Source organism: Ovis canadensis, chromosome 8, assembly GCF_042477335.2.
Source record: "Ovis canadensis isolate MfBH-ARS-UI-01 breed Bighorn chromosome 8, ARS-UI_OviCan_v2, whole genome shotgun sequence".
In the NCBI taxonomy this organism is placed as follows: domain Eukaryota; kingdom Metazoa; phylum Chordata; class Mammalia; order Artiodactyla; family Bovidae; genus Ovis; species Ovis canadensis.
In genome coordinates this window covers 90,764,784-90,784,190 of record NC_091252.1, presented here as the reverse complement: position 1 = coordinate 90,784,190, position 19,407 = coordinate 90,764,784, and the positions used below count along the sequence as shown (strand labels likewise).

General features: G+C 38.7%; 1 protein-coding gene across 5 annotated transcripts in view; it reads right to left on the bottom strand.

The window, feature by feature from the left end:
* SCAF8 (SR-related CTD associated factor 8) overlaps nt 1-19,407 on the bottom strand; it is a 220,816-nt gene that overhangs the window by 113,617 nt on the left and 87,792 nt on the right. For 3 of the 5 annotated variants that reach the window (XM_069598778.1, XM_069598775.1, XM_069598774.1), the window contains exon 21: nt 17,238-18,696. In XM_069598778.1, the coding sequence (XP_069454879.1) occupies nt 17,252-18,696 (1,445 nt within the window). In that variant the 3' untranslated portion in view covers nt 17,238-17,251. Of the gene's footprint in view, nt 1-16,588; nt 18,697-19,407 lie in introns of those variants that run through there. The other 2 variants (XM_069598773.1, XM_069598777.1) reach the window with 1 other exon arrangement.

The window sequence follows — 19,407 nt, the reverse complement described above, 5'->3', positions numbered from 1 at the left end:
AAAGGTAATAGGTGTTATTCTTCTTTTTTTTTAAATAATACAGTAGAGAGAAGAGTATTTTGAATAAAAAAAAATTGCTCAGGTAAAGAGCCAACTTTTTGGGTCCACTATGATCAGCAATCACCATTTTTTAGAATAGTGCTACAAAACAGAACTTTCTGGCTGTCCAATTGGGAGCCACAACCACATGTGGTTACTGGACATTTTTAAGTGTAGGTGGTGTGACTGGCCAGAATTTAAAAATTTTTAGTAATTTAAATAGCCACATATGACTAAGCACTCCCTTGCTGGACAGTGCAGATGTTGAACGAGAGGCAACATGCCATAAAAGGGGGCCACATCACTAATATTCTGGAAACTTTAAAAAAGTGAGACAGACTGGGGTTATTTATAATGAAGGAGGAGGACAATGAGGGAAAATGAACTTCCAAAGAAATCTACACTTGACTTCTAAAAATTTTAGACAGCCTCCTTCAAATCCACAGATGAGGGCTCTGAATAGAATCAAATTTAAATCTCAGCATGTAAAGTTTTGAAAACAGTTTCAAAGAATCTGGCAAAGAAACTCGGAAATTTAGATGTCTGGTCAAGACATCTAGCTTTGAGACTTCATGGTGTTTCTTTTTAGAACCATTATTCAAAACTATCAGATTTCCCCAAACTTTTGGAAATCATGCTATAAAAAATTTAATACAACTGAAATCCTATTACACAAAAACTGTGTTATTTAACACCATTCACCTTTGTATGCTTATCTTAGAACAGAGTCACACTGCTTATAGTAACATTTAAATAATAAAGCCTTGATAGTTTTCAATCTTTTCATCTCATTTACCAATGACTTTTCTTTTTTAAGCCTTTCATAGTTTATTACATCCATTCCTTATGGGGCACATTGCCAGTATCTACAAGGTAAAGTGAGGCCAAGATAAACTTTGGGACCTACCCCTCCCCAATCAGAAAGGGCCGAAAGTAATCCAGGAATTGATCCAAATCCATAGATCCATAGGCCCACCCTCATCCCAAGATTTATATATATATAGTCTTTCCTGGTGGCTCAGATGGTAAAGAATCTGCCTCCAATGCAGGAGATCCGGGAATCCTGGGTCAGGAAGATCCCCTGGAGATGGGAATGGCAATTCATTCCAGTATTCTTGCCTGGAGAATTCCATGGACAAAGGAGCCTGGTGGGATACAGCCCATGGTATCCCAAAGAGTCGGACATGATTGAGCGTGCACACACATACATATATGTGTATGTATATGTATATATATATATTCCATTTGAACATAGGAAATCTCACATATGTTGGGGAAAAAATGACCTAGAATCCTATTTCTTAAATTTTACAATTACTACAGATCACCTGAGGAAGTGATGAGTAAGCAGGTCTGGGAGGGAACCTGCTGGTCAGTAGGGATTCTGAGTTTCTATCAAGCTTCCAAGAGTGTTACTGCAGTTGCAGGTCTAAGGCTTTGTATAGCTGAGAACTGATTTCACTACAGATTTCAGTGATGATTTTTTTTTTTTTGACTCTAACTTCTTTTCAATGTTCACTTATTCTTTCAACAAAGTTTTTACTGAATGTGTATTATGAGGCGGCAATTCACTAGGAGGATAAATAAGATCTGATCTCAGCTCTTACGGAAGAGAAGGGCTACTTTCCCAGGGGAAGCAGAAAAGACTGAAGCTGTGGCCCTTGTACAGAGACTTGGAGATAAAAAGGAGTCTGCAGAGTGGAGAAGATGAGCATTCCTACTCAGGCAGAAGGAACAGCAAGACAAGCTGTAAAGCGCTCTCGAGGAACTGTAGATTACATCAAATTGCTAAAACACATGGTGTTTATGGCAGACATCAGATAGGGGGCCAGGGAAAGGTAAACAGATCAGGGAGCCCAGCATGGCAACCCACTTCAGTGCTCTTGCCTGGAGATTCCATGGACAGAGAAGCCTGGCGGGCTACAGCCCATGGGATTGCAAAGAGCTGGACACGACTGAGCGACCAACACTTTCACCTTCTGCACATCTGAGGTCTCTGTATGATAAGCTCTGATAATGGGCGTTAACATATGGAAAAGCCCATGCACTTCACCCAAAACCTGACTACAAATGGTACATAAGCCTACAGCCAAGTGAGCAAAAAAATTTACTGGAGGCAAACATGTTCATACAGCAATCAGGGTTATCTCTAAAGCTGTCAGATTATATTTTTATTTCTCCAAATACAAATGAAAAGTGCACATCATCTGGAAACATGCTGAGAGGTGTTAAGAATTGAGAACGGCAATGTAAGTACAGTTAAAAAAAAAGCCTAGATATAAATAATTCAATTATATTTAACAAATCTAAGGGTTTCAATACCTGGCTCACAACTCAGCTATTGATGAAACAACAACCCTTATCATCTATTTATTGCTGCAAGCTACTGTATCAATAATTATTTCAGGAGGAACATTAAGCAGATAAAACTTCACTATACACTTTAAGATTCAAGAGAGTCAATAATCTTATCTAAGTATTATTTTTGTTGTAAGCTACTTAAAATTCAGGAACAGAACAGCTAATTGACTAAATGATACAAGATGTGACTGTATCTCAAATGAGGCACCAAACAGAGTAATATCTGAACAGTGTTAATCAATAGAAAATAACATCATGCAATGTCACCTTAAGAACTAAAAATTGCACACGGCAAACTGAGAGGACCCTGGGGTAACTATTCCAGTTAGGCACATAGTTTTCAAAGTTAAAATATTTCAGTGCCACAGCGAAGTGGTTTCAGTTCTAACGCTAATAACCATGACTAGTAGTGGCTGCTGAGAGAGCTGGAAAACTCATGGCTTAGCAGGAAAGACTCCCTGGATAGATTAACGGTATCTGTCATAGTCGTACCTGTAAAAAATGTGTGTCTTTTGAGGAAAGAAAGAAAATGCTGGTACACCTTCCATACTTTTTAACCTTGCTCTAGATTAGATCAGAGCACCAATACAGGGCAGGGTACCAAGTTCTGTCACTGATGAGGATTACAACACTAACTTTCCCCAGACTCAGAGTTCTTTCTATTGTGCAAGTTATAGGAAAAAGGCACCCTAAAATACGTCAAGTCCTGCTCCTGCGGGCCTCACAGATTTTTAATTAACAATGAAAGCTTTAAGATCAGAAGAATACAAGAAAGCAAGAAGCAAGAAGGCTGCTAAGTCCTCAGCAATCAATCAAAATTAACAGAAGTGAATTCCAGATTGTAAAATGCTTACAGCAGAGGGGTGTGGAAAGAACCACTGAAAACACTACCAATTCTCATCTACTAGGATAAGTTGTAATGTTAAAGAGGGTCCCAGGGCGTGGTGGTGGTAAAGAACCCGCCTGCCAACGCAGGAGACACAAGAGATGCGTCTTCAATCCCTGGGTGGGGAAGATCCCCTGGAGGAGGGCATGGCACCCCACTCCAGTATTCTTGCCTGGAGAATCCCATGGACAGCGGAGCCTGGCGGGCTACAGTCCCCATGGTTGCAGAGTCACAGACAACTGAAGCGACTCAGCATGCAAAGGGTGTACATCAGTCTGTGTGCAGGAGCACCTGTAAAGTTCTCTTTCCTGGGCTAGATTCTAAAACCACATACATGTCTGGGGTTTTTGCATGTTTATCATCACCCCAAGAGGTCTACTGCTTGGGTTTCAAATGCTAACTCTGAATACATGATGAGTCAAACATACTGTCCTTATTCCTATCAATCCATGCTATGCACCAATGGCTCAATGAAATCATGTATTTTACTTTGAATTTATCAGGTTGATAAAAAAGAGTTCAGAATGGTGGTTCCCAAGTTACAACATCCTAAAGAACAGCCATAGAATAGCCTTCAAAAAATGCACAAAGAAGAAAAATAAAAGGTTTCTTTTTGGCAGAACAATGAATACCAAACAAATCAGAAGGCCAAGAAGGGGCACGTGCGTGCCCACTGCTGTATTCCTCTCACTCCTCTGTCTTCTCTCTGAAGTCGTTTGGTCTCAATTAACTTTTGGCATTATTTGGAACCAGCGAATCCAAAGAAGCTGGAGAAAATCCACAAAGTGAACCACAGTACTGATGGTACAGAGAGCGGTGGACAGTGCTGATAATTTTAGTCGTGTCCGCAAAGAGTTGGACACGACTGAGCGACTTCACTCACTCACTCAGAGAGTCCCTTGGACTGCAAGGAGATCCAACCAGTCCATTCTAAAGGAGATCAGTCCTGGGTGTTCTTTGGAAGGACTGATGCTAAAGTGGAAACTCCAATACTTTGGCCACCTTGTGCAAAGAGCTGACTCACTGGAAAAGACTCTGATGCGAGGAGGGATTGGGGGCAGGAGGAGAAGGGGACAGAGGATGGATGAGATGGCTGGATGGCATCACCAACTCGATGGACTTGAGTTTCAGTGAACTCCAGGAGTTGGTGATGGACAGGGAGGCCTGACGTGCTGCAGTTCATGGGGTCGCAGAGTCGGACACAACCGAGCGACTGAACTGAACTGATTAAGTTATAATAAACCAGAAGATGAATCATTAACTCAAAAATCATTTAAAGTTATTGCTTTTTGTTCTTAAGCCAGCTATCAGAAATATTACTGCTTTAAAAATTAAAGGTAGTTCTCTTGTTCACTCTTGTTCTGAGAATACATGTAGTATTGAGTAAAATCCTATGGACAGAGGAGCCTGATGGGCTACAGTCCACCGGATCCCAAAGGGTTGGACACGACTGAGCGACTAAGCACGCATGCGCGCGCGCACACACACACACACACACACACACACACACACGTATTAATTTCCTCTTCTTGGGGCAATTAAAGGAGTCTTTTTTTTTCAAGACTGGGTTAAAGCTGATGAGGATGTATCCAGCTTTAAAGATCTAATTCCTAGGAACTATAAGTTTGATAAGCAGATGTGAGACTCAAAGCAGAAAGAGAGAGACTGGTTTTGATTCCTGAAAGGAAAGAAAATCTACAAGGAGGCTTGCTAAAAAAGGTTCTTTGAGAAGGTGTCTGATACATACACATATGCATGTGCATATATTTATGTGTGTTAAGACTGTAAGCTGTATTAGATTATTAGAAACCATTTCCCAATGTTAAAACTGTAAACAGTCAAGACAGAAACAAAAGCAAAGTAAGACTATTCATTCAGCAGTGGAAAAAAAAATGACTGTTAAAAATCAACTTGGCTCCACCACGTCCAGCCAGAAGACGTGCTTTGTTTAAGGTGCCAAAGTAGGTATCTGACAACAATCCCAACAAGGAGTAAGAAGTCAATAACTCACTTTCTTTTTCCACCAGACCACCAACCACTAGAGCTACAAAAAGGAATACAGAGCTACCTAAACTTTTAGGAACAAAGGGAAAAGTAGCAAAGTATTCCTTTGTAGAAATTTAGAAACTCACAGCTTGAAAGGGTTTAATAACTCATCACAAAATGTCAGCCTTATTCAACTCTCTCGACTTAGATGTCCTGACTGTTTTCAAGACCTGGTTATACTACTTCCAATGGCACCCCACTCCAGTACTCTTGCCTGGAAAATCCAATGGACGGAGGAGCCTGGTAGGCTGCAGTCCATGGGGTTGCGGAGGGTGGGACACAACTGAGCAACTTCACTTTCACGCATTGGAGAAGGCAATGGCAAGCCACTCCAGTGTTCTTGCCTGGAGAATCCCAGGGATGGGGGAGCCTGGTGGGCTGCCGTCTATGGGGTCGCACAGGGTCGGACACGACTGAAGTGACTTAGCAGTAGCAGCAGCATACTCTTAATTGGAGAAGTAAATGGCAACCCACTCCAGTATTCTTATCTGGAGAATCCCATAGACAAGAGGAGGCTGACAGGCTACAGTCCACGGGATCACAAGAGTCAGACAGGACTTGGCGACTAAACCACCACCATATACTCTTAAAATCATTTCCATCTGATATTTAGTGCTTTAGAAACAGTCAAGGCCATACCCTACTCTACAGTCCTTGGAGAGTTAGAATAATCACACCTGGAGGTTCATGAGATCCAAAGGCTAGTCAGTGCCTTTATTCCCATAGCTTCTCAGCCGAATCCCCCATCAATCAGAATTCTTGCTTCATCCATAAACATTCCCACATACCCTACTTTTACTATCAGTTAAATGAAAAATACTGGTGTGAAGGAAGCCCTTCTCTGGCCCTTTGAACATTGATACTAGTTTAGAAATCACTCTTCATCTACCATTAATTAAAACGTACACTACTGATTCTATTTGCTCAGAGTATAAACGTCATGTTCTGAAGAGCATTTAACACACAGCTCAAATTACAAGGCTTTGACCTGTGAACCTGGTGACCATTACACTTTGTCCTTACACCTCTTTGAGCCCTAGATCTGTATGTGTGTAGCGTGTGGCAAAGAAAGAGTGCAGCTGTAACGCAGATGAAGGGGTTGCTGCATTCCAAGTTAAGCTTTCTATATCAAGGTAACAATTAAATTTTACATTATCCTCTTAAGAGTCTAGCTTTTTTTTTTTTAAAAGCTCTGATGAGAAATTAAATTACTGCTTTACATTTGGAAGTACAGGTAACTATGGCTATGGTGGCATTTCATGATTTCCAATGAAACCAAGATCCCTACTGTGTCTTCCTAAACTGGTTGCTATGAATGCACAAAATAACCTCACTTCTTTCTCTCAAATAGATAATCTGAGATCTCAAATTTTATTTGACAGACTTCATTTGGGATAAAATAACTCTAAACATGTTTTTCAAATTCTCAGTATTATACAGAGGTCTAATAGAAATGTTTTCAAATCATTTTTCTAAATGTGGTTTCCCTGTATAATGGATTGAGTCAGACACAATTTTTAAAAAGTTAACTCGTTTATTTCTGCAATTAACAACTTTTTTTTTTGGTCGAATGGCTGAATGGTGTGGCTTGTGGGATCTTACTTGTCCAACCAGGGATTGAACCCTTGCCCTCAGCAGTGAAAGCACAGTCTTAACCACTGGACAGCCAAGGAATTCTCAACACTTTTTTTAGTATGAATACATTCATGGGAAAAGTGTAAATTTTTTTTTCACCTTAATCAGCCTTTTTCAAGTCTCATGAAGAAATATCTACTCTTAAAACTTGAGTTTCTACTTCATTGAGTAAGAAAATTAGGAACACTTTTTAGCCACTGAATTGTTATTATCTGGACATAGGTCCAACTGGCCTGGGCTCTACATGCTTGTGGGTAGCATACCATTGTTAACTTCTCCCACCTGGAAGGGGTTTCAGTATCTGCTGAATAGCTCGAAGATACTGTTGTGTGTATTGATGGGCAAAGAGGACCTTACCCCAAGCTACTCTAGCCTATTTGTTTCTCACTGGTCTCTGCATTCCTTCCCATATTTAGACAATCAACAAAAGATGCTGAAAATGAAGCTCCATTACTTTGGCCACCTGATGCAAAGAGTTGACTCACTGGAACAGACTTTGATGCTGGGAAAGACTCAAGGCAAAAGAAGAGGGCAGCAGAGGATGAGATGGTTAGACAGCATCACCTACTCAACGGACATGAATTTGGGCAAACTCTGGGAGATAGGGAAGGGCGGAGAGGCCTAGTGTACTGCAGTCTGTGGGGTCACAGAGCCACACATGAACTTAGCAACCGAACAACCAAAGAAAGGAAGCTTTCTAACTGTTCTTAGATCACTGCCATCCCTTCCTGACTGGTAAGTCAGGTGGGCCAGCAGGCTTGCCACTGGCCTAGCGAATCAGACTTTCTGTGTTTCAAGACTGGCCCAGAAATACAAATACAGCTCGAATAACTAAGTAAGCTTTAGAGGCAGGAAAACTCTGGAGCGTTAAAACTACAAGAACTTGTAACTTCATCCATACCCTCCCTGATATGGGGTTGTAATATAAAATCTGCATAAATTATCCCTTAATTATCTGCAATTAATATACACCACTGATTTGCATGCCCCCAGAGTCTCTACTGGGCTTCTCAGGTGGCGCTAGTGGTAAAGATCCTGCTTTCCAAAGCAGGAGAGGTAAGAGACAGATTTGATTCCCTGGGTTGAGCGGATCCCCTGGAGGAGGAAATGGCAACCCACTCCAGTATTCTTGTAATGAAGAATCCCACGGACAGAGGAGCCTGGCAGGCTACAGTCCATAGGGCTGCAGAGTCAGACATGACTGAAGCAACTTAACATGCACAAAGTCTCAGCCATTTTGAACAATTATAACAACAGCCAACACCAATGTACTCTACAAGCCAGGCAGTGTTTGTTCTAAGTGCTTTGGGGCTCTTCAAATGAAAATCAGGAGAATTGCCCATTCAAGTTTCCACAAGTCACAGGGAACACTGTTAAAAGACCTATTTAGTAAAGACCTATATATTCAGACAACTTGGATTCAGTCAGCTACAAAGCTGTTTTTCAAAGATTTTGCTGAATAACTGTATGAAAAAAAAAAGAGAAATATATTAAGGTTATACTACTAAATGAAAATATCAAATTGTTAACTTATTTGGTAAATGAGAAAGCTATTTCTAACAAGCCACTGAAATAGCAAAATGACAGTCATTATTACTTAACAGAAAATCTGGACAAAACAAAAAATGCTAACATACTATAAAAAAGAAAACACACTGCATATTTTCAGTGAGCTATATTTAATAAAGTCTAAAGAAACTTCATATTTAAAAGTCAGCCATGAATCATTTTAAGTGCAAGAAAAAATTGCAGGAGATGCTTTGCTATATAATGTTAATATTATTGGATTTTCTTTGTTAGTTCAAATATGACTAAAAAACATAAAATTATGGGTATTACAAATTCACCTAAAAAGCTAGGCTATCATATTTAACAATGTGTCTATCATATTAACAATGAAATTCCATAAAGATGTGTTTCATCACTCTAAAATATGACCATTTTCCGTAAGTATGTTTTAAAGTATTCAATGTCTATTTGAAAGTGGATGTGTCAGTCGCTCAGTCATTTCCCAACTCTTTGGGACGTCAAGGACTATAGCCTGCCAGGCTCCTCTGTCCATGGAATTCTCCAGGCAAGAAAACTGGAGTGGGTAGCATTCCCTTCTCCAGGGGATCTTCCCAACCCAGGGGTCGAACCTGGGTTTCCTGCGTTGCAGGAAGATACTTTACCGTCTGAGCCACCAACATCTATTTACTTAGATCTTAAATAGTTACAGAATTCAGTCATAGGCTGTTAACGAAATGTGTCCTCCAAAAATGTATAAGTTCCAACTTCCAGTACCTCAGAATGGGACCTCATTTGGAAACAGAGTCATTATATATATCATTAGTTAAGAAGAGGTCATGCTGCAGTAGGGTGGGCCCCTAATCCAATATAACCAGTATCTAATTTAAGAAGAAAATTTACAGACAGACATAACAGCAAGGTGATATGAAGACACGTGATCGAAGACAGCAACTTGACGACAGAGGCAGAGACTGAAGTGATGCGTCTGCAAGCTGAGAATAACGAGGACTGCTGAGAACTTCCGCAATTTGGAAGAGACAAGAGAGGCTCTCCTCTAGAGTGTTCAGAGAAAGCACGGCGCTGCCAACAGCTAGATTTCAGACTTTAGCCTCTAGAACTGTAAGAGATTTCATTTCTGTTGTTCTAAGTCACTTACTTTTTGGTATGTTGTTACAGCAGCTCTATGAATTATACAGACCATGTGTTAAAATTAAAATCTGTGGCGCTAGTGCTAAAGAATCCACCTGCAATGCAGCTGACGTAACGTTGGTTTGATCCCTGGGTCGGTAAGGTCCTCCGGAGGAGGGCATGGCAACCCACTCCAGTATTCTTGCCTGGAGAATCTCATGGACAGAGGAGCCTGGGGGGCTACAGTCCATAGCATCGTGAAGAGTTGGACACAACTAAAGTGACTCAGCACACGTCCAAGAGTATCTTTTAAAGTAAAGCACAGCTTTGCCTGGTCAGCAAAAACCTGAGTTCAAATACCTGTACAAATCAAAAGCTGTGTGACTGTGGACTTCAGTTTGCTTATTTGTAAAGAAGGGAAATGGCTCCTACAGAATGGTATGTTTCTGAAGATAAATGATTCAGAATGTCCATGACACAGAGGCTAAAATTTTTCTCTCTCCACTCTCAAACCCTTCTCCCTGTAATGAGAAGGAGTTTTAACATATGGTCAACAGACTATTTGGCTAACAATGCATAAAGTAATATGATTTAAAAAAAATAAAAAAGGCTTTAATTCATATATTGTTAAATACATTCTACAAAAAAAACACTTTCCTACATGAAGCCCCAATAGCTTCACTACTTCAGTTCAGTTCAGTCGCTCAGTCGTGTCAGACTCTTTGCGACCCCATGAATCACAGCATGCCAGGCCTCCCTGTCCATCACCAACTCCCAGAGTTCACTCAGACTCACGTCCATCGAGTCAGCGATGCCATCCAGCCATCTCATCCTCTGTCGTCCCCTTCTCCTTCACTACTTAGAAATCTCTAAATCTTTACTGTGGGTATGACCAGTGCTATGTGATGTGATTATCTCAGAGTTTTATAAGATGGTAAATGCTATCCTCGCCTATCTAAAAAACTCAAAGCAGTTTCAATCACCAGAGAAGGAAAGAACAATTCTTACATAAGTTATCTTTCATACTTTCAAAGATTATTTTATTTTTTAGTACAAGTCTTCTGATTTTACTAATATCCTTACTAATGTGCAAACTGACTCGACTTCAGGAATAAACACAAGACTCATGTCACTAAAAATCAATTGTTCAAAAGCAAGAACTTTTTATTTCAAATAATAACATAAGCAAAATGGTAATTAACTTTGGCAAGATTAGTAGAAACAGAAGACTAATTCACAGATATGGTAAGCACGTTCCCCTGATGTGTGCATCAGGCAGTAATATGGTTGCAATGTTTAGAATCATATGTGCCAAGACTGTGGAAAAGTCACCAAAGACCAGCACCATGACATGCTGTGGGTTAAACCTCAAAAGAATCTAAATGATTTAGTGACTTGAAGAAAACCTAGAATCAGGTTATATATTCTAAGAAAGTAAAATAACTGCAAATTATCCACTGCTACCAAAGACAACAGCTAACCTCTAGACTACGTGAATTCAAGTGAATAAAAGACTAACACTGAATGCTTACTATATATGTGTAATGCTAACTTTACCTATTTCATTTATTTCAAGTCACAAAATATTCCTAATATAGGAGTTTTATACACAAGAAAACTGAGTACTAAGTTTTGGCTAAATACACAGTGTATAACTGGCACAGTTCAGAAAGAAGCTGCCAAAGCCACAACCTAAAATATAAATTTGCAACCTATCACTGGTTCTGCTTTACATGTATTAAAACATTTTCAAGAATAAAAGAGTTCTGAAATTTTATTTAATTTGCGGGAAAAGGTCCTTTCAAAAAGAAATCTTAAATATCAATGCAATACAAACCTGCCTCTGGAGTAGCAAGTTACTTAAAAGTTAACAATATTATGCTGTGGTGCCACTTCAGGAAAAAAACAAATCCTGAAAGCAGAATCTAAGCAAACGAAGCTGAAGTGGACATTCAGCCACTGGAAGAGAATAAAGTGCCACAGACACTGGAACAATGAAAACACCAGCTGAGTGTTTCCCTGCAGCCTTTCCGTATTGAAGGATAAGCCTGGTAGGGCTGTTCAAGTTAACATTCTTCTGCACCAAATTTATTTGCCTTTTCTAAAGAGAAGAGGAACTAATAGTTGGTGAGCCTCTGCCGCATGTGTCTGGCACTTTATATACCTCATAGGACTGTCACTGAGGATTACATTATGACGCTAATAAAATCACCCCGGTTCTTCTCACATGGTGTATGTCTATTAAATATTAGCTAATACTATCAACTGGGAAAAAAAAAAAAAAAACCCAAGACAGCCTGCAGGCTAGCTGTTAAGAAATGATGCTGAGAGAGAGATGCAATCACTTGGCCAAAGACAGACATCTAGAAATGTTAAAGCCAGTTACAAAAACCCAAAGGTAGTAAGAATTGTGTTCTCTTCAAAGTATTCCAATATTATTAGCCTTTCTCTCTGTCCAGCCTGCTTCCTCAGCTGGTCTTTTACAGAAGACAAAACTTAATGACTCAAGGTATTTAAATGCTGGAAACGACCTTAGAAATCACTAAGCAAAGGAGCAGCAAACTGCTTTCAACAGACAAATCCAAACTGATGGTCTCTGCTTGGAATGATGGGTTAAAAAGGAGGATGGGAGGTGCTATGAGAAGGATGCGAATTCTGAGAAAGGCAGAAAAAATAAGACGAAAGAGTGATAGCAAGGACAGACATCACAGGCCAACCAAGTTCTACATGCTGCCACTGCTGTGTAAGTTCAATATGCTCATGAAACGAACTCCTCTATTCTCACTAAACTAAGGGCCCAAGGTCACAAGTTCCAAGTGCGCACTCTACCACCTACTGGGTTCTCAGCTTCTCAGACAGTAGGTCATCCTACTGCCTGAAGCATCTAATGGTTCTCATACAATCTACAGTTAGCCCCCCTAAAAAAAAATAAAGTTAGCCCATTAGCACCATTTCACCCTCTTTGACACCCTACATGTATTTTTTATAAATTACTTGGAATATTTGTTCTGCATTTTGACCAGAACAAGGCAGAGTGATTCTAAGTGTCCATATGAGGCAAGGAGCCTCCTGGTCAAAGAGAATGAAGCAGAAGGAAGAAAAATGAGCAAAGCTCATGCCGAAACAAAGCACTGATCACATTAGCTTCTGATGTGCAACCCACATCTAAGTAGTCCTACTAGAAACCTTTCTCCTAATCCCTGGTAAGACTTGCAGTTTTGTTCCAAAGGGGCACTTTCTATAATCAAAGCATTTAATTACATGGTATATAGAGGTATCCTATAACAAGGTTTCAGTTGAGTCAAAATACTTTTATGAAACCATCTCCTATGTACTTCCTTCCATCCCTTTCTTGCTATAATAATTCATTTTTAGATTAACTTGAACGTAAAACATCTGTGATGATGGACTTTTTTATTCATCCGCCAATACCAATTACCACAATTAAGTGATACTTTAAGTGATACATTAAGTGATACATTACTTTATTGAAATAGTAAAAACTCTGTATCACTATTTTATTAAAAAAAAAACCTTAAAAATCTCAAGTGTATGGTACATTAAATATTTACAGATTTTAACATATCTAAAGTGGTAATACATGGAAGGTGTGTGTGTGTCTTTGTGTATGTGTATAAATATCTATCTCCCCAGGAGATTCTGCATTAATAAGTCTGCAGTGACCACCCCTCAACCCCATATTTTCAAAGAGCTCCACAGGTGAATTTGTCACACATTTCCTAAGAAACCTGAGAGAAAGTGCATTTCAAATAGCTTTCAATACCCATGCCCTCTCTTTAAAGTATGCCCCCAAAGAAAACAATCTGGGCCATTAATTTTAAATTCTAGTTTCAGAAAGTTTGCATCAAGGTATCTTATTTTTAAATCTCCCATTAAAAAATGGAGTAACCTGACTTTTTCTAAATTATTTAGAGCCTACTTATGGTTTAAAATGTTTCCTATAAAACCACAGCATCATCAATTAAGGAAACATTTATAATTCTCTGCCACACTGTAGTATTTAAGATTGCTTACATAATTTTAATTTGCCTATCTTAAAAATGAACATACACTTGCTCTCCTCTCCTACATTTAAAGAGTAATATGTTAATGCTTTTCTTTGAAAGAGTTAAAAGCCCTTAAAACATTTTATAAACATAGCACCCAATAATAATGATGAAGGCACATAAGGTATAACAGTTATTTTTAATTGAATGTTAATTTTTCTTCACTAAATGTTGTGCCCATCTAAAATATATACAATGACAAAAAGTCAAAAATTTTCCTAAATCATTAATAAGGGAATATATATATATGGAATAGATATATATATACACACTTATATATTCCATATATACACATACCAAAGAAATACCATATTTCTTTGATTCTAAGACCCGTTTTACATTTTGACATTCCTGAATTACGAATGCATCTTATAGTCACTGACATGTCATACTGGAAGCATTTTTAAATTTTTGAATGGTACATCTTACAATTAATGGCACCTTAGATCTGATGAACTAACGTTTACTTAAAAAACACTTTTTCAAACTAAAAGAGGCAACTTATTCTTTTTAAATGTAACAAAACTGCCCCATTGCCAAAACAATCCCAAATGTGTCACTCCATAAAGCTGTATTTTGTTTGAGTGAAAAATGGCCAACAAATCTGTGGAAGCAACTAAATTATCAGAACAAAGGAAACTGTCCTGGTAAGAACGTATAGCTTAAATAATAACTGTATTAATTAAATATTATAGGAAGTGATTTCCAGAGTTTTAAGCAAGCAATTTTATACTATTCCATCTTACAATGCTTTCCTAGTATTCTGTCCTCCCTATACAATGAAATAAAATTAAAGTAACATTTCACTGATGATATGCTATAAAGACTACCCTGCTTTAAAAGTAGTTTCTATCTACAATAGAGATGATCACAGTGCAGTATATGCATTCATGCTAACAGAAGCCAATGTTCAATGAAATGTTTAAAGACAAAAAAAAATTTAAAGATGAATATCTATTAATGTTGCAATCTACTAACACCACAGGAAGCCGTTATCATTCTCTATCACAAATAAAAACTGTGATCTCATGTCTGATGTAATTACTGCCTGCAGCAGTTCAAACTATTTTACTGGAATATTTAGGTTACTCCTTGCACATTCTGAATTGCTAGCATTCTAGTGACAGCAGTACTGTGACCAAAAAGGTCAGAAATGTGATAGGTCTTAAGTCAAACTTAGCAAAGTAGGACAATTAACTTTTTTCTCCATCATCTAAAAAAAAAAAAATAATCAAAGTATCAGTTTTGGAAATTTGGTATCAGGATGAATAATATCCTTTCACTCAAACATTGCACAACAATAAAAGATAAAGTGAGCATAACTACACATTAATGTTTTTCAGCTGTTTTAAGAGTGTCGCACACTTTGAAGATGGGTCTCGAGGATATAGTACTGACAGCCGATCAGCAAACTTCCACCATCAGAATCTCAAGCTAGGGCAATACTTATACACATTCTGTTTTCAAGTTTGCACATGAAAGCCCAAGGGTGATAAAAAGCTTGAGATCAAAATTCACTGCAAAGTCTCACTTTTTTTGTGGCTACTTAATACAAGTGAATGTCAATTTTAATAATGAAAAATGCAACTAAAGTACTGAATAGTTTGAAAGAAATTCCAGTTAGTATAATTTCCTTAAGGGCAAGACAAATCTTTCCAGAACATTAAAACTTTGTACCAGTGTCACAGTTTTCCCCATTACCCCAAGGAAATGATATGCAACCAACTCAAATTACTGGACTGAATTCAATGACCTTAGAAATAAACATCAGATTTCCATTCTCATCTACTTTTCAAAAAAAAAAAAAAACCCAAATAAATAACATACTATTTCTATTTCAGAACATGTAAGAATAAAGAATATTTCTGGCAAGGAACCTTAAAGATCTCTAGATCACAAGAGGTAAGCAAAACCACCCAATTTTAAATGGCTGGTGTATGGCTATCATTTCTGGGGGAAGCTTGACAAGCATAACTGAAGAATTTTAAATGGAACCAATGATGAATTATCAGAAGAGGAAACAAATGACTATTCACGGGACCAAAGGAAAGCCTTCATTAGAAACAAAAAAATAAAACACCAATGGTTTTATATATGTGTGTATATATGTAAAACCCAAAGGAGAAACAATCAGCAAATAAATGAAATGCAAAAGCAAATAATAATAAATATAACAGGAAACTAATCCCCAATTTTTCTGCTACTCGGGTTTACCTTGGAGGCTAATCTGCAACAGTGTCACCCAGAGCCTACAAAACCCATGATGGACACACTGGTTCTGGAATACAAATTAATGTTTTTAAATCCATCAACACCCACAACTCTACATTTTGTGCAATTAAGGAATTCACTTTAGGCAACTGACTAGTAAGTATCAGTAAGTACAAGCACTATCTATGCAGAATACCAAATATAATGTGAAAGAAAGCAATGCAAGCATTTACGTGAAATTTGGCTCCACGCTAAATCTGACTTCATGCTTAACTGTACTAAAAAAGAACTGCCATACTGTCAGTGTATCTCTTTACAATATTTCTTATTTTACCATCATAGAGGCTAGGAGCTGTAACTATGAGCAATGTCAATTAGCCAAGTTTCTCTAGTTTTCTACCTAGTTTTAAAGAATATTTTATTATCTGAACTATCAACTTTCTATTTTTCTCTGTATGTGCGTGAGACAGACATACAGAGAAACAGAAAAATCTACATATGACTTACACAATAAATATGCACAGGTATTACACATATACTAATGAGACTGCATGATTTTTCAGATCAAAGTACATGCTTTTTCCACACATGGTTCTTTTTGTTACTAAGAGTAATAGAAAACTTCTGCAACAACTAAGCACATGCTGCCAATGATCCATGGTTTTAAGAATTTGTAGGTTAAAAAAATACAATTCCTAGAACACTGTTATCAAACAAAGAAGTTTTATTGGCATCTAAAAACAAAGTTCACCCAACATTGAAACGTACTTTAATATTGATGTTGTTTTCTTTTTTTCTTTTGAACTCACTGCAGTATGAGGAACAAATCACAAACACTTACTTTGGAGAAACAGAGACCAGAGTGTAGATTTTACAAAATCACTTTTTAAAATCTCTGTATTGTGCTCCTCAAATATTTAGAGCCAGTCTTTGCATAAAATATCACAGCTTTGTCTATTACCTTAAAATTCTGCAGCAGCCTAAAGATATGGATAAGATATACCATCACTTGCTATTCTGAAATATATCTATTACCATATCCAACCTAATGGTAGTATCTAAAAAAAATTCTTTCTTCCATAGGAAGTCTCTGACAAGCTGTTATTCGTTTCCTTGAAGTTAAAAGAATCAGGGGGCAACATTTATATTTTATCAGAAAAATAAAAAAATGTTTACCTACCATGTTCATATTAAGAACAATGTCTATACAAGTCAGTTGTACAATTATTTTAAGAGAAAGGTGAACATGAACATCAGATTAACTTAATTCTGGCAGACAAAAGTGAACAACTATGGTCCAGTCAGCCATTAATCTATTACAGAGAGATGACAACTTTACAAAATGTATCTTTTACCTACTGAGTGATGATTATGTCCCCTCAGTTTCTGTGCTTTCTACCACTGGTTCACTCTCTATATCAGCAACTGTGTCACTCTTCTTGTTTATTTCACTTGAGGATGCCAGTTTTTCATACAGTTCAGGATCACTCTGCGCTGGTAAAGGCGGTGGCTGGGCATGTCTCTCAGTATTTTCACCATTAACCTGAGGCACGTTATCACCTTTTCGTTGAGGAGTGGCCCCTTCAAAAATCTCAAAAACCCGAGCATGAGGAGGGGGGATCCAGGTGTTTTGAATTCTATCTCGTCCAAGACGACTCCCATTCATTTCTCTGCAGAAATCAAAATCTCTGTCATCCCTGTCCCTCTGCCTCTCCCAGGGTCTTCTGCGGTCATCAAAATCTCTGTGAACTTCTTGTCCGAATCCTCTGTTCCAAGGACCACTTCGAGGATCAAACCGGTAGTTTCCAGACCGAAATCTACCTCTTTCCTCATGTAAGCCTTTCGGACCGCCATAGACAGGTAGAACTCGATGCTCTCGCTCATCAAAATCTCTGTGCCCCCAGGGCTTCTCTGGATTAAAGCCAAAGTGGTCTCTTCGGCCAAGATGATCTATGCCTGGCCTCACGAGATTCTCCCTGATATCTACGGGAGGTCTTCCAAAATGATCTCTAGCGTCTAACGGAGGCCTTCCAGGACCTTCTCGTGGATCAACAGGTCGTCCAACCACATCCCTAACATCCACCGGGGGAGGTCTGATGGCTTCCCTGGGTTCGATGGGAGGAAACCGGTAATCTCTGTCCCCTTCCTGCTGAATGTTCTCATTCCCAAGTGGTATCCTTTTTTCTGGGTTAGGAACATTGTCTACATTTTGTCTTCCAGGAACTAGAAAAGGTCTTTCAGGTGGACTAAAAATATCTCCTGGAGGAAAAGGACCACGGGGTGGTGGATGCAGAGCTGAATCAAGTACTGCTGGGGGCGGGAGTCCCCGCTGGGGTGGAATTCCAGGCTGTATTAACGGGAATCGTGGTCCAGGTGTCTGTGGTATCAGTCCTGGACGAATGTCTAACATTGGCATTGCAGGCATCCTTTGATTAGGAAGATTTAAAGGGGGTAAGTTTTGAGGCCCAGCTGGTGGCTGTGTTCCCAAAAGCCCAGAAGTACTTGGGACACCAGGTGGCTGTACTCCGAGAAGTCCGGAATTATTAGGCATATTTGGGGGGAGCACTCCCAGAAGTCCAGAACTATTTGACACATTTGGTGGCTGTAATCCCAAAATTCCAGAGTTATTTAGAATATTCGGTGGCTGGGGTCCAATCATCCCAGAACTACTGGAAACGTTAGATGGCCGGACTCCAAGAATTTCATTATTACTGGATACGTTTGGTCTTTGGACTCCCAGAATTCCAGAATTGCTTGTCACATTTGGCGGCTGTCCTAAAATAGCAGGGCCACTCGAAATATCATTTGGAATCACTAAAATGGAAAGGAAAAAAACAACATAATCAATCACCCTGGTGTGAAAAAGAAACACACCATACAGTTCAGTGCCCTACATACGAACCTTCAAGCTGTGAACTTTCAAAGCTGTCAACGTGTGTTCGCGTGCCCAGTCACTAAGCTCATTCACGTGTCTAGCACGGTCACCTGCATGTGCCCCCTCTGTGTACTTCACCTCCCAGTGCTGCATACAGAGGGCAGCACTAGCCCACTCTCCCCCATCTCTTCTCCCTCCTCTAGGTAGTAACACTTCTTGCCTGTTCACTCAAGCCAGCCCCTGTAGGCCAGCTGTTATGCTGCACTACTGTACTTTTCACGGTACTGTACTGTAAGATTAAAAACATTTTCAGTGTTTATTTTTTATGTATTATTTGTGTGCAAAGTATTATAAACCTATTACAGTACAGTACTATATAGCCAATGGTATTGGTTGGGTACCTAGGCTAACTTTTGTTGGACTTATGAATGTGCTCTCAGAACAGAACTCATTTGTATACAGAGGACTTACTTTATTTATAATTATTAAGCTATAATTTCCAGTAGTCAGCTACTTGTATCTCCCCAAGAACCAAGGTACACCAGCTATTAAATAAAAATTAAAGCTAAAATTATAAATATCACACATAGTAAAATTTAAATATGAAAACAAAGTGGAGCTCTTACCTAAAATCTTTACATGAAATCTTT